General features: G+C 37.4%; 1 protein-coding gene across 1 annotated transcript in view; it reads left to right on the plus strand.

Moving 5' to 3' along the window:
- The window catches only part of Atp13a5 (ATPase 13A5), a 117,632-nt gene that overhangs the window by 98,431 nt on the left and 4,439 nt on the right, over positions 1-14,762 (plus strand). The window contains 5 exon segments of the mRNA XM_048345838.1: positions 2,861-2,957; positions 5,424-5,496; positions 9,477-9,651; positions 10,821-11,023; positions 14,190-14,278. Of these exon segments, the coding sequence (XP_048201795.1) occupies positions 2,861-2,957; positions 5,424-5,496; positions 9,477-9,651; positions 10,821-11,023; positions 14,190-14,278 (637 nt within the window).

Here is a 14,762-nt window from a genome sequence, read left to right on the forward strand (position 1 = left end):
ATAAATCATGTAGTTCTTTTTGTTTTCTTTGGGTTTTTTGCCAGTCGTGGGGCTTGAACTCAGGGCCTGAGCACTGTTCCTGGCTTCTTTTTGCTCAAGGCTAGTACTCTTCCACTTGAGCCACAGCACAGCCACAGCCACAGCCTTTCTGTATATGTAGTGCTGAGGAATCGAACCTAGAGGTTCATGCATGCTAGGCAAGCACTCTACTACTAGGTCACATTCCCAGCCCCCATGTAGTGCTTTTTCAATATTGTTTTCTGTGTCAAAGAATGATGCAGAGTCTGCATTGAATGAGTCAAACTCCAGTACGTGTGTGCATGCACATCCACAAAAGACAGAGAATTTTATGTATGTTGTATGATGAAATCTACTTAATGAATTTTCTCTGTATAAATGAACATCCAGACAATACAGTAAATACTCCAGTTGAATTGAGAACTCAAACCAGGAGGAAACTTTCCGGGGGTCTGGAAAGGTAAATAGGATTTATGTGAACAGAACAATGCAGGAGTGAATTCTAGATGGGGAAATGGGAAAGCTCCTTATGTACAAACAGGGTGGCAGTTTCAGATTGTGGCATGGAGGCCAGTAAGCCCACCTGACAAGATTGTTCTTAGATGTGAGTCATGTAGGCTAAGATGAAGAGCATGCGTAAAGGGCTCCTGTTGTGAGTCTGACCTCCAGGACAGGTATACAAAGAGGCTTCCTAACCCATCTAAAAGGCTGAGGTACTTGAATTTCAGATATTCTTTGTGCATGTGGCCCAATTCACTTCTGAATACAACATGCTGTTCAGAATACAAGTCATGACGTAAAATGTCTCTGGTGGCAGATGGCAAAGGAAGACTTCAGGGTAGAAATTGTTTGCTTTTATACTTCACAGATTCATAACAATTAGATATCATCCAGCTCTGTTAAGCTCATTTTACCTTTTATGATCCCTGACCATTCTTATTCCTGAAGAAGTACTCTGGGAGGGGCAGGGAGATGAGTGTAGGCAATAATGTATGTTTTTAGATGTGTACATCCACATCTTCATTTTTCATTTTTATCCTTTGATACATGATTCATTGATTTTTATAACTCAGGTTATTTAGAATAAGGACTGTATCTTATTCATTTTTTAGCAAGCATAATGCTCCAGCACTAAGCTGGGTACATCAGAACATTAGACGAATATTAAGCTAATACGTGAATAAATGTGTGAGCTACTTAAAATTCATAATCACTAAGAGCTGAATAATTGTGGAATCCCATGCAAACATTTCTTATTTTGTACATAAAATGCTTTAAAAAAATTTCTTTCCTTTGAATCTGAGTGTCTTAATTTTTCTAGAACTACGTACAACTGCAGAATAAGGCTAGAATCATAATATTTATGTCAGACTTGGGAAAACAACCTAGGCTCTGCATGCCTGCTTCATTTCAACTTTTTAAAATTTTTCCTGCTCAGCGCTGTGTCAGAAACACCTGGTAGCACCTCACCACCTCATGGAAAACATCTGCCTGAGTGTCCCAATCTATCTCTTACCCTTAACCTGCTTATCTTGCCTGAGGCAAAGGGGTTAATAGTTTGGCTTTTGAGGTTTTTCTTCTCACATCTCTATTTGGTTAAGAAAGTCCTTGAGCAGAACAGGTGTCCACATCACCTGCTGGAAATTAAAAACAGAATGGAGGTGGGTCTCTCCCTTGAGGATTTGTTTATCTCTTATCAGAGGAGGCTGCAGAACCATCAAATGTTACTTCCTGTGTTGCCATCTCTTGGCTTGCTATGATCCCTCATCTAGAGCTCCATGAAAGGATAACAGCTCAAATAGAATTTTTTAAAAGGGGGAATATATACTTTCTGAGTTGAAATTTTTACAGCAGCCTGAAGCCTTTTGATGTCTACCCCAGTTTAAATGAGTGCCCTAGGCCCTTCCTGGAATATTGAAGCCAGCAAACCTATTCCATCTCAAATATTAATCATGTCCATACCTCTTAATATTTGAGAGCACCCATTCTTTAGCTTTATGTAAGAGCCTTTAAAACTCATAATTTCCCAGGAAGCAGAAGTTGTTAAGATATAAGAAGTCATAATCAAGTCAATGCTTGACAATTTGCACCGTATAATGATGTTGCAGTGTGTTTATAACATATATGGTAATCTTATTTCATGGAAATCACTGCCTGATACATTTTGTAACCTTTGTGACTCCAAGTATATAGCTGGGATCTCCTAAGACCTAAATAAAAGTGAGTCAATCAATAATCGGTGGGGATGTAATGATGAAAGTATGGTATACACAGAGAATTCCAGTGATATAACTGGAACAACTAACATAGTCTAACAAAATAAATACCAGGAAGCTGAACCATGTTTTGTTAGTGGAAGAGAGAGATTTGCAAGGGGAGGCAGATGAATGAAGAGAGGAAGGGTAGACATTTACATTCATAATATTCAATGTACATATATGAAAATAAACACAAAATAACTTGAGGAGATGGGTGGGATTACAGAATGATGGAAGGACAGAATGAATGAATGAATAATGGAGAGGACAAATCAGTAAATTGTCAAATAATAGAATGTGAATCAATGATAAGTCAATGCACATGAATGGCGTATTAAAATCAAGCTGTTTTATGTATTTATTACCTGACAGGAAATGAAAAACCCTCTGTACAACACCTTACTAGTAACAACAAAATTGTATTTTAAAATATCAAATGGTTTTTTAAATATAAAATACACATAAAATGTGTAAACTTTTTGAAATACAAAAATATTTTAATGTATGCAACTAAATTTTTATAATTTATTTTAACTAGTATATGTAACTAAATTGTTTTTTTTTTTATAATTTATTTTGAACAGAGAGGGCCGAGCTGCTCTGGTTTCATCCTTTGGAATCTTTAAGTATTTGACCATGTATGGTATAATCCAGTGTGTTGGAATTTTACTGCTTTACTGGGTATGAATCAAAATCATTTATTTTATACCTTGGTTTTTTCTTTGGAAGTGTGCCCCCCCTACTGAAGATTCAATGTTTTATAAATAAATGACATTTCCCAAAATGATGCCTATACACTTAGGAACCCGGTAAAATGGTACATGAAATATGGAACTAGAAGTAAGTACAAGTGGATCAGTTTTCCAGGGTGTTGGTTTTTCTTGCGGTCTCTGAGTCCCTTTTTCTTATGTTTGACTATAAAGAGATCATGCATGCATCCTAAATATAACTCAGCAGGAGATGGATCAGTCTCCATCTGTGGAATAATTTTGGCAAAAGACTAAGAAGAGATTAAAAAAAAAAGAGGACAAGTTGTTGGATTTTATTATAAAGTGTTGGAATTCTGAAACTTCCATACTCAAGCTTTCCTCCCAAACCTTATAGAGTGAGCAAAGACTTAGTAGTTCTTTGGAACTGAAAAAGGATGCTTAAACTAATATAATTTAAATAATTAATATAACTTAAAAATTAATATAACTTAAATTAATATAAGTATAACCCACTGTACTTCACCTTGACAATAAATTTTTTTAAAGAATTCAGTAAGAATTAAAACTTTGTAGACACTGAGGGCTGGGGATATGGCCTAGTGGCAAGAGAGCTTGCCTCGTATACATGAGGCCCTGGGTTCGATTCCCCTGTACCATATATACAGAAAACGGCCAGAAGTGGCGCTGTGGCTCAAGTGGCAGAGTGCTAGCCTTCAGCAAAAGGAAGAAGCCAGGGACAGTGCTCAGGCCCTGAGTCCAAGGCCCAGGACTGGCAAAAAAAAAAAAAAAAAAAAAGAAACTTTGTAGACACTGAAAGTAATCTTTGTTAGTCCAAGCATAGCCTTCTTTACAGTGAAATGATTCAATAGGCTCAGGGAATTTAGGCTTAGGGAAAAAGTTATTTCACTGCCTTTGGCAAAGGTGGGGAGGAGGGGGTACAGGAGGATTAAAAGGTGCACAAGAGGACCATGGATTAGAGCATCCTGTGGATTATTGCCTACCAAGGCCACACACAGGGGGCTAAAGGAGCCAGATGAGGAGAAGTAAGATCTAGACTGAGTCAGGAAACCTGGATTCAAGTGCTGCCTCCGTCCAAGACAAATCCTAGGTCTTTCCCTTGGCCAACTCCTGCTCCCTGCCTCTGTGAAGTTGAACTGGCAAGTTGCTACTATCTCCTCCAGGGTTCCAGGAAAGCTGATCTTAGAATGAAAACTAAAACTGCTGTTGGAAAATTCTCCCTAATCTGTCTCTTCCTGCATATAGATAATTTTATCACTTTTAGGGAAAAAGAAGAAGGGATGATAGGAGAAATAAAATAAAACAGATAAAAATAATTGGCAGTTGAACAGGCCTTGCAGTTTTCTAAAAAGTTGAAGAATAACCTAAGTGTTCAGGAATATGGTTAGAACCATAGTCCAATCAGAAATCATCTACTCTGATGGTTAGACAGCAACCCAGACATGATCGTGCCTTTAAGAGGTCAACCATAGTTTGTACATATATACATCTTCACATATATAGTTTAGAGCCCAGTCAGTTGATATGAGCTGATAAAGATAGCTGGATTCAAAAGATGGTATAGAAGATGACTTCCTAAGGAGTAATGATTTGACATTTATGCCTAAATGCTTCAAGTCTGTAAGTGTGAGCTTGAAAATTAAGTTCGGTGTCTATCCAGTTATTTAGAAAGACTGAGATAGAAGAATAAGAAGTCAGCAATGGGCTTGATTAGGGAAGGGTCTTTGTTCAATTTGTGAACATAAATGGGTTCCCAGAAAGCCATGTTGTGGACCCAAGCCATGGATAAGGATGGACAACAACTCTATTTAAATAAGCTGAGGACTTGACTTGAAATTTTAAGCCTAACATTCCTGAGAAAACTTTTAGGTGTTAATATCTTATGTTGAGAACTCAACAGCTCAAGTTGCAAAGACAACTACCAGAATTACTGTGACTGATAAAAAGTGGTACTGCTCTGAATGACTCATTGATGATATGAAATGCAGTAAGTTCTGGGAAAATACTGATCCAGTCTCATTCCTTCAATGCGATGCCAATGACTTTAGGTAAGTCATTGTCTTCCTGAAAAAAAGACAAAAATAGCAATTGTTTGAAGGGGTTCAAAAAGAGTGTTGGGCTGGGTATTGGTGGCTCACACCTGTAATCCGAGCAACTCAGGCAGATGAGATCTGAGGATCATGGTTTCTAGTCTAGGCAGGAAAGTCTGTGGGACTCTTATCTCTAGGTAATCACAGAAAAAGCCAGAAGTGATGCTGTGGCTCAAGTGGAAGAGTGCTAGCCTTGAGCAAAAAAAGAGTTCAAGGACAGTGCCCAGGCCCAGAGTTTTCAGACCCAGGTCTGTCGAAATAAAGTGTTGGGAATGATGATTATGCTGATAGAAACCACATATAACGTTTCTTTTTTCTTTCTTTTATAGCAACTACAAATCTTTGGGAATTATCAGTATCTTGTGCAAGATTTGGCTATTAATTTGATGGTCTGTCTGACAAGTAAGCAATTAGCAAATTGAACATTCCAGGTCATATTTGTTTGTGAGATTCTAGACATACACAAATAAACACTTCATAGCCTATGAATTTTTTGAAAGGAATATTCAGGGAGGTGAGTTGAAGCTGCATTAATGGTAACATATCCCAATAACAAAAACCTTATTGATACAGTCTGAACTCTATGTAGTCTGTCTTGTATATAGAAAAATGACAAATCTAAAAAGGAAGTTTTTCACCCGAAGGGCACTTCCCATTAACTCAGCTGTGTCTCACATCGACATGAAACTAGGTTTCTGCTATGTATTTGACATGTGAAAACAGATGCTAACATTTTCTTCTAGTCGAATCTTCTCAAAAGCAAGGTGTGGCTTAGAGCAGCTATTGTTCATTTCCTTCCTTTGAGATGACACTGATAAAGTATTTCTGATCAAGGAACTCAGAGCTTGATACTAACTTTTAATAAGTGAGAAAAGTATCTACCTCAATGGAGAGCACAGAAAATGAATGGTGCTGTCACCTCCTTCTCTTTGTTCAACAGCAGGCTACTAAGAAAAATAACACATAGAATAGCAGACAATGCAGGATATTAATAACCTTGGGATTTCATGTAGCATCTTAAAACACTGATATTAAAATCATTTATTATGCCAACCCAAAGACAAAACTTACCAGAATCTGAGTTATAAGTAATATCAATTTTGATTATTAGAATTGAAATGTCTGTTCCTAGCCCATTAAATACTTTTCTACATGTATGAATATTTATATGACTAGGTAATCATGAATTAATGATATTTCTTCCATAATGTTGGATATTTTAAGGCAATTTTTGTGATTTATTTGTGATCAGTAGTGAAAAAAGGAAAAAGAATGCCAGGAGATTCCAAAACCTAAGCTAGTAGGCAGAAACATGGAGGCAAAGTCCATGGCACTGGAGTCAAGGCCATGACCCTCTTACACCTCTCCTAATTTCTGACCTTTCATAAATAATTTAATAAATTAAAATTTTGCTCATGTGAAGTATCCTTATAGTGTTCTGAGCATCAGGTAAAATGATACTCCTGTAGAAAACATCAGAGCACATGCCTTAGTAAGCACTCACAATGAATTGAATGACCTTATACTGTATCTGTCCTCTCTCCACTTTGAGAAGACTGGGGACTTAGTGAACACCTGAGAAGAACCAGAATGGGAATGGATTCAGGTAGATTGGCATCATCAGAAAACATGGTACACTGGCCTAGCATTGCTTCTGAATGGGTATATGACTTTGGGCAAGTTATTCTGAGTTTCTGCATACTTGGTTCAGGATTATGAGTTATGAAGTGGATTCCCACAAACATAGGGCTACTTCATTCTTTTCCTGGGGTTTAAATTCAGGGCCTTATGCTTCATAATTGTGTCTCCAGGTTATTTGCCTTTCATTTATTTCTCCAACAGGATCTCACACTTTTATCTGCACTGACCTCAGCCAGCAATCTTCTTACTTCTACCTCCCAAGTAGGTGGGATCACAGGGGTATGTCCAGGCCTGCTTCCCACAGCCTCTTTATAAAGTCTACAACCACATTCCATCATGGCTAGTGGGATCCACTCTAAGCACTAAAGTCCGTAGCTTCTGTAACCTAGGAGCTCAGGCACTCTTTATCCCTGTCCTCAGTCCACCCAGTGTACCTCTTCTTTATGTGCTCAAGCAGTGATTTTTGTTGCCTAGTTCCCAGGGTTAAATATCACAGGATGATGGCACATTCTCCACAAAAATCCCTTCACTTCAGATGCCAGCCACAAATTTGGGGGTCACTATGCCACCTGGAGCATATAAATGGGTGGTTGCAAATGTAGAGGTTCCTACTCCCCTTGGTTTCAATGAGTGTCTGCAACAATTCACAAAATTGGGAAATGCTCGATCTATTACTGCATTTTTATTATAGCAAGTGCATACAAGTCAGATAACAGTATAAAAGAGAGCTATACAAGATAAAGTCTTAAAAGCATCCCAAAGGAAACTTTCTTTTTCTTTCCCCTGTGGAGTCAGGAAAACATTGATTTAAAAGGTTTGTGACAATGTGCAGAGTATCATAAACCAGAGAAACTCAATGGAATTTCAAAGTTTAGAGTTACTGAGATTTTAGTATGTAAACATGAGAGACTGAATCATGGGCTACAAGTTTGTACTCAATCCCCAGGCCTTTTGCACTACGGGAAGTCAGGCTTGTACATAGCTCAAATGTTCCAACTATAAATTACACAGTTTCTCTTTGGGGAATACCCAACCCATTCTTGAGTCACATTCATAAATTCTCTTAGATCCACCATCAGTCATCTTATTAGTGTGAACTGTCATGGACTCTTATGATAAAGGATGTATCTCAGAGAATGGGGGCAAAGACACACCAAATTCCATAGTACACAGTCATCCTGTATTGTCCTCTGGACTAAAAACTCTGAGAGAAAATAATCTATCTTTTCTGTCCATGCACACTACACCCTTCCCCCAGCCTCTAGGCCAGCACCCTGGTGGGAAAATAATAAGTAATAAGACTAGGTCAGTAAGCAGAAAGAATGAGTTGGAAGGGCTTTTAGGCATCACTGGAACACTGCAACATTCTCATCTTACACATGAAAACTGGCAGAGAGTTTATGTGATTATCCTAGAATATACATTAGCAAAAACAAAAGACCACCTTTTAAGCTTTGTTATCCTGAAATACGCACCATTTCCCTAGCCTTCTGCCCCTACACATATGAACATAAACCTAAGTATATACATTCTATTTTCTTCTTTGCAACAAAGAAACCAGGAAAGGGTAGAGGTGACACATATAAGGACAAGGGCTGAAACATGACTGTAAAACAGATCTGTAAATACAGCTTTTAATTCATCTCACCATATCTCTTTCCCACTATGTCTTAAGAACTTGAGTGCATTTTACTTTCTAGGGCTTATGAGAATATATAGTGTTTAAGAAGAATGTAGTCATCTTTTAAAAATTATATATCCTCTTCAGTTTCTCATTATTTCTAATTCCTTTTCAATTATAAAAAAAATGCTGGGATAAAAAAATGCAATGTATAGCTCCTGCCATCCCTGAACTGGGGTTTGAATTAAACATCTCTTCTGTCACATCTTTAGCTCTTTTACTTTTAGTTTGCTTTTCACACAGGGTTTTACATTAACTTTTCCCAGGCTGGCCTTGAAGTGGAATGCTCCTATCTCTGCTCCTAAATGGTTAGGATTACAGATGTGTGCCAATGAGCTTGGCCTGATAATATATCTTAACATTATCAAGAAGTTAGATTGTTTAATTAGTTTTTTCTTTCTTCCCAAGTGGATCAGATGTGTTCTAGCAGCCCTGTAGCTACATGTTGATTTAGAGAAGAACAGAACACCATTCTAGCACTGACCACAGTGACTGGTACATTCCAGTACCCAGAATATATTGGTGGAATGACTTAAGAGTGGAGGCTTATAGGCTTTTATTCCCTTCCTTCCAGTTCTTCACTTTTCCATCATCACTGAGAAATAATAAAATAATAATAAACACAGTAGTGTTTTCACCCACTGGGAAGCCCTTCTTTTTTTTTAAAGTCTTTATTATCAAACTGAATTACAGAGAGGTTACAGTTTCATACATTAGGCATTGGATACATTTGGAAGCCCTTCTTTTAAACACCATCTCTGCTTAGTCTACTTGCAGAAAAGGTATTAGCACCACATGATATGGTAAAAATATTAGTCAAAGAACTGTGTAGCCTGTTACTTTTTGCTTGTGAAGATGAAATCAAATCATGGAAGGAATCAATGTTTGTGGTAATACCCTTACTACAGACAAAATGCACAATTAGCTAATGTGTTCATGTAAGTATAAACATATGCCTCACGTTTATGTCAATTGAATTCTAACACAAGGCTCATGACAATATGCACTTATGTAATTGATATACTAAAGTTGTAAAGGGAAAATTGCACTTGCCTTTCAGTGAGTTGGAATCATGCCTACCCGAAGTTGGCACCATATCGCCCAGCAGGACAACTTTTTTCTCCCCCTCTGCTGCTCTCCATCTTTTTGAATACTCTTTTCACTGGCATTGTGCAAGTGTGTGCATTTCTCTCTGTAAAGCAACAGCCATGGTATTGTGAGGTCTACCGATACAGGTGAGTTCATCCTCTTAGTTTTAAGTATACCCAATTTGGCTCAAGGACATATCTTAATATTCTGAGTTCCAAAAGTTATGTCTCCAGCCTATGAAACATAAATGATAAAATACAACACAGGAAAAGGAGAAGTGCCTGAACTAGATAATGATACAAAAAAAAGGAAAAATATAGATAAATGGGTGTGGCTATGTTCCAATAAAACTTTATTTATGAAAATAAATAAAGTAAGTTGGACCTAGTCTGGGATCCATAGTTCACTGGGCCCTGATACAGAGACATAGGAGATATTTGCCTAACCTGTTTTGTAGTTTTCAAGTGACCGTTAAAATACTCATTGATAGTTGTCATGGTTCTGATTGCCTTGAAACGTTCTACTCACAAGTCTAGGTTTTTAACTTCTTCAAATATAAAGGTAGATTATATCATGGATTCTCAAGCTTTCTTTTTTCCTGAGGAAGATTTCCTCACCGCAAAAGGAAGTGCTCTTATTGAATGAGGCATGTATGAACTCCCATCACTCCACTGGAATACAAAGTCCTCAGAGCCCCGGGAATCAGGGAAATATAGACTGAAAAAGACAAAGCAATGTTTAAGACTCCCAGATCAACAAATATCACCTGGAATAAACAATTTCATTCAGTTTCAAAACTATATTTGTCTCTACATTCAAGTATCTGCACTCTGAGAAGTCAAATTATGATTGAAAATAGGAAAAAAAAATGGTGTAGCCAAAGCAAAATAGGAAACCAATGCAGCTCTTACTAATGAGCTGCATCAAACCACCCCTCAGCCTTCTTAATGGATTGAACCAGGTACATTTTGGTGTTAAACTCTGTAATTCAGACCATCTAGCTTACCTGTCCATCTTTGTGTAAGAATGTGACTACAGATTATTTTCATTACTTCATGGGAGTTCTGATTGTACTGTTGTTCAAGCTTTTAAAAACCAATTCCTTATTCTAAATGGAGTGCCAGCCAAGGAACAACCCTGGCTTCTGAATTTTATTTCTTCTTTGTCATTTCAATAAATGAACAAAATATGTTTTGGTAGTTACCAGTTGGAAACAATTGAAAACCAAAGTCCCATGACAGTGATTAAACATTTTTTAGTTTAATGGGTGGAAAGAGAATAGAAAGTTCCTTAATTGCTGGCAATTCTTTTGTAGTAAGTGCTTTCTGGCCAACCAAAGTAATTTCTCAACCAATGGGAGTGTGGAAAGAAACTGGACTGGAAATGCAACTCTGGTTCCTGGTTCTGTCGTCAGTTTTGAGAGTACCACCCTGTGGCCCATTATTACCTTCAACTGCATCACAGTGGCATTTATATTCTCTAAGGGAAAGCCATTTCGAAAACCCATCTATTCAAACTGTAAGTATGTGAATGTTAATTTGTCATTCTGAATATTTTTCTGTTCCCCCACCCTTCTTGGAGTTGCAACTTAGTCCTGTGGGTAGAAGCACTTGGAGTAACTCCAGATTGACTGTTGGGTGTAATGTGCCCAGGTAAGGGAGCTGATGGGCAGAAGCTCACTCGACCACACGTAAGGACAGACACCAACAGTGTCTTGGTCCTGTCCTGTGAATTACCAGGATCCATTTTTTTCTTTTATCCAAACATGAATGTCAAGGTGAGTTATAAAAAGTTTTAGCCAATCCAAATGCAAGTTGGTCTTTGGGCAGCTTTATAATAGTGGAAAAGTTACCTTAATCATTCTATGCTTCTTTTTCCTCTTCTGTATAATTAGAACCCCCATCCTCAGGGGGAGAACTAAATGAGGCCCGTCTGTCTGCCTTCCCTCTTTCATTTTTCTCTCTGTCTCTCTTTCTCTCTCCTTCTTCCTTTCTTTTTAAATGTATTATTGTTATTGTAAGGGTGATGTACAGAAGGGTTATAGTTACTAAGTCAGGTAATGAGTACATTTCTTTTTGGACAGTGTCACACCTTCCCTCCCACTCTCCCAGTTTTTCCCTCCCATCTCCACTCACAAGTTGTAGAGTTCATTTGCAATATTGTGTCTAATGAGTATTGCTTCTGCATTTGTTCACCCTTTGTTCCACTCTTTGTGTCCCCTTTGCTCTCCCCCAAACATATAAACTTACTAACAAGAAAAGGTAAAGATAACAGAAAAAAAAACAGCAGCATAGGAAAAAACTTCATTTCAATTTTGTTTGTTGTGGGTTTTTTTTTATGTTTTTTTTTTTGCCAGTCCTGGGCCTTGGACTCAGGGCCTGAGCACTGTCCCTGGCTATTGGGATTTGAACTAATAGCCTTACTTTCTTGTTTAATTTTTTGGCTCAAGACATGGTACTCTATCACTTGAGCCACATCTTCACTTTAAGCTTTTTCCCACCTAGTTGAAGACAAGAGTCTCTTTGATTTGTCTGCCCAGGCTGGCTTCAAACCACTATCCTTGGATCTCAACCTCCTAAGTAGCTAGGATTACAAGCATGAGCCATTGCCATCTAGCTTAAAGGAGGCATTTCATACAAATGGCCTACCACAGTGCATTTGAAGGATCTAGCATGTATAATGGATGCTTAAAAATTCTTATATATTTCCCTAATATAGTCATCTAACCAGAGTGAGGAACCTTTCTTCCTGGGATCTTATCACCAGGATGGTCAAGTTCTTTCTCTTTCCTTCTCTCTGCCTCACACCCTTCTCAAGAAGGCAGACAACTCTTCTGGGAGGTGCTACATCAAGTTGTGTTCAGAATGTGGAGTGTCAGTGAGCATGGTGGGTGAAACAGGACTTGGCTCACTTCAAAAACAGTGGCTGCTGCAGAGCAGTGGTTGTTTCCGATTTCTATTGGGAACAGATATAGAATTGATGGGCAGGAGTAGCTTGTAGACCTCCAGCGCTGGGAATTTTAAATATAAGTTATCAGGATTGTGAAATCATTTACTTCACAGTAACACTTGTTCAATTGTAAGGTCTGAGCCTGATGTTGATAATCTTATCTCCAACAGTTCTAAAGCAATATTTTACAAAATGTCCTGCTCATAATCTTTGACTGTCACAGGAGTTCAAATGAGATGGAACATTATGTCTGGATACTTTATTCTTTCATCTTATATCAATGCAATGAAATTAATCCAGTAATACAATAATGAACCTTTTTTTACAGTTTCAATATTTAATAATGTAGTTATAAGAGGAAAGAAAGCATAGACTTATAAGTTGATCATGTTCTATCAGACACTGACTATGTGGAGTTCTATATTGTTGAGTATTATTTGAGCTGGAGATGTTAAAATTAAGCTCATCAAGAGGTTATTGAGCCTTCACAGTTATTTTTTGCATGCACACATCCTGGGGAGTTTATTCCCCAAAGTGAAGTAGAGAAATCGGGCAGCCCATTTGTAATAACTAGAATATTCTAATTATTAGCTATGTGAATATGATCATGTAAAATGATGCTTCTCAAAATGAACTCCAAGAAGTGGAAACAAGAGTACTGTTTGCAGTTATTCTTTTTTAATTATTTTCCTTTTGTTTATTCCATGTTGTCACTTTTTCATATATATAAATTTATCTGATTTGGGGAAGGCAAAAGGAATCACAGAAACAATGGGGCAAAGGGAAACCCAATAAAACAGTGACAGTAGACACTATCTTGGAAATGAACTTTACAACTGAGAGGAAAGGGGAGTTGGGGAGAATGGGAGAAAAAGAGAGAGGAAGGAAATGTACTCATTACCTTACTTATATAACTGTAACCCCCCTGTATATCATCTTCACAATAAATAAAAAAAAAGAGAAATGGGGAAAGTTGGAAAGAAGGAACCCAGCAGCTCTACATAATAGTTTCTTACTTCTTATTATCAAGTCAGATTTCCAGAGAACTGAATTACACAGTCACTTTCACATGGCCACAGCTTGTTTAGTAAGCAATATATAACATATGAAATAAAGTTTATAGGAGGATTGAGGAGTCTTTGAAAGGAACATAGTACTTGGACTGGATTCCTTAAGTGAAGAAAGATTGGAATGTGCTTAAGACAGGAAGAATATTATGTATACAAGACAATTTGTGAGCCAGGGCAAAAAAAAAACAAACTGTGGAATACTGGACACTTGGAGATCAATTTAGAAAGGCTACCTGGCCAGATTGTGGAAGGACCTTATCATTAGTTACAGATCTGTGTACTTCAGTCACCTGGAAATGAGGAAGGAGATGCTGCAGGATGATTGACAGCTCATTCCACATAATGAAGTCACTCACTCAAGGGCAGGAAGGATGTGTCAGGGTCTCTCTGATGGGCTGGGTACGTCTCGTACTCAAGCACCAGGGATCCAGGTTTCCTGTAATACATTTAATTAAAAGCTTCTAGCTCCAGACTCATGAGGAAGATTTTTAAGATATCACCTTTTATCTTACAAGAATTTGAACATATTTTAAAACATATGAGGATATATCAACACATCTGAAGATGTATCTAGTATTTGCCCAACAAAGATAATTGATTCTGCAATGTGTGCCCAATTACAGAAAACATTCGGCATCTAAAAATAATGTTTGATGTTTCTGCAGATACATTTTCATTCCTACTGACATTTGCCTTGGGCATGACAATTTTCATTCTGTTTGCTGACATTGAAGAGCTGTATCAAAAATTGGAGGTAAGTGCTACTTAGAAGAATGTGAGATTCATCTGTATCATATTTGCACTGCAATTTACAAGTTAATTGTTTCTGTATTCTCTTTGACCACTAAATATTGTGGAATTGTTTCTATTTACTAAAGAAAAAAACATCTGACCTTTCTTATCTCACATGTGTTCATATTATTAGTGTTGTCCTTTGGGACATTTATCTTGTTCATATCCAAAATACTGGGTTTTCATATTTTATTCTGCTACATTCTACCAAACCTATGTATTAATATAATTAATTCTCCAAATTTAATTTTAAACACATAATAGAGACTTTTAATGTTGCAAGGGAAACAAAATGCAAGGTTGCAGGCCAGTCATGCTTTGTTAGACATAGTCAACATTTTAACATTGCATATGGCCAATGTGCAGTTTTATGTGAATGGACATCATTCAATCCAGGTTCTACTGAGTTAAAACTAAATTCATTAACAAGTTCTGAACTTGTTTTT

The sequence above is a fragment of the Perognathus longimembris genome, chromosome 5 (genome assembly GCF_023159225.1).
Source record: "Perognathus longimembris pacificus isolate PPM17 chromosome 5, ASM2315922v1, whole genome shotgun sequence".
NCBI lineage: Eukaryota > Metazoa > Chordata > Mammalia > Rodentia > Heteromyidae > Perognathus > Perognathus longimembris.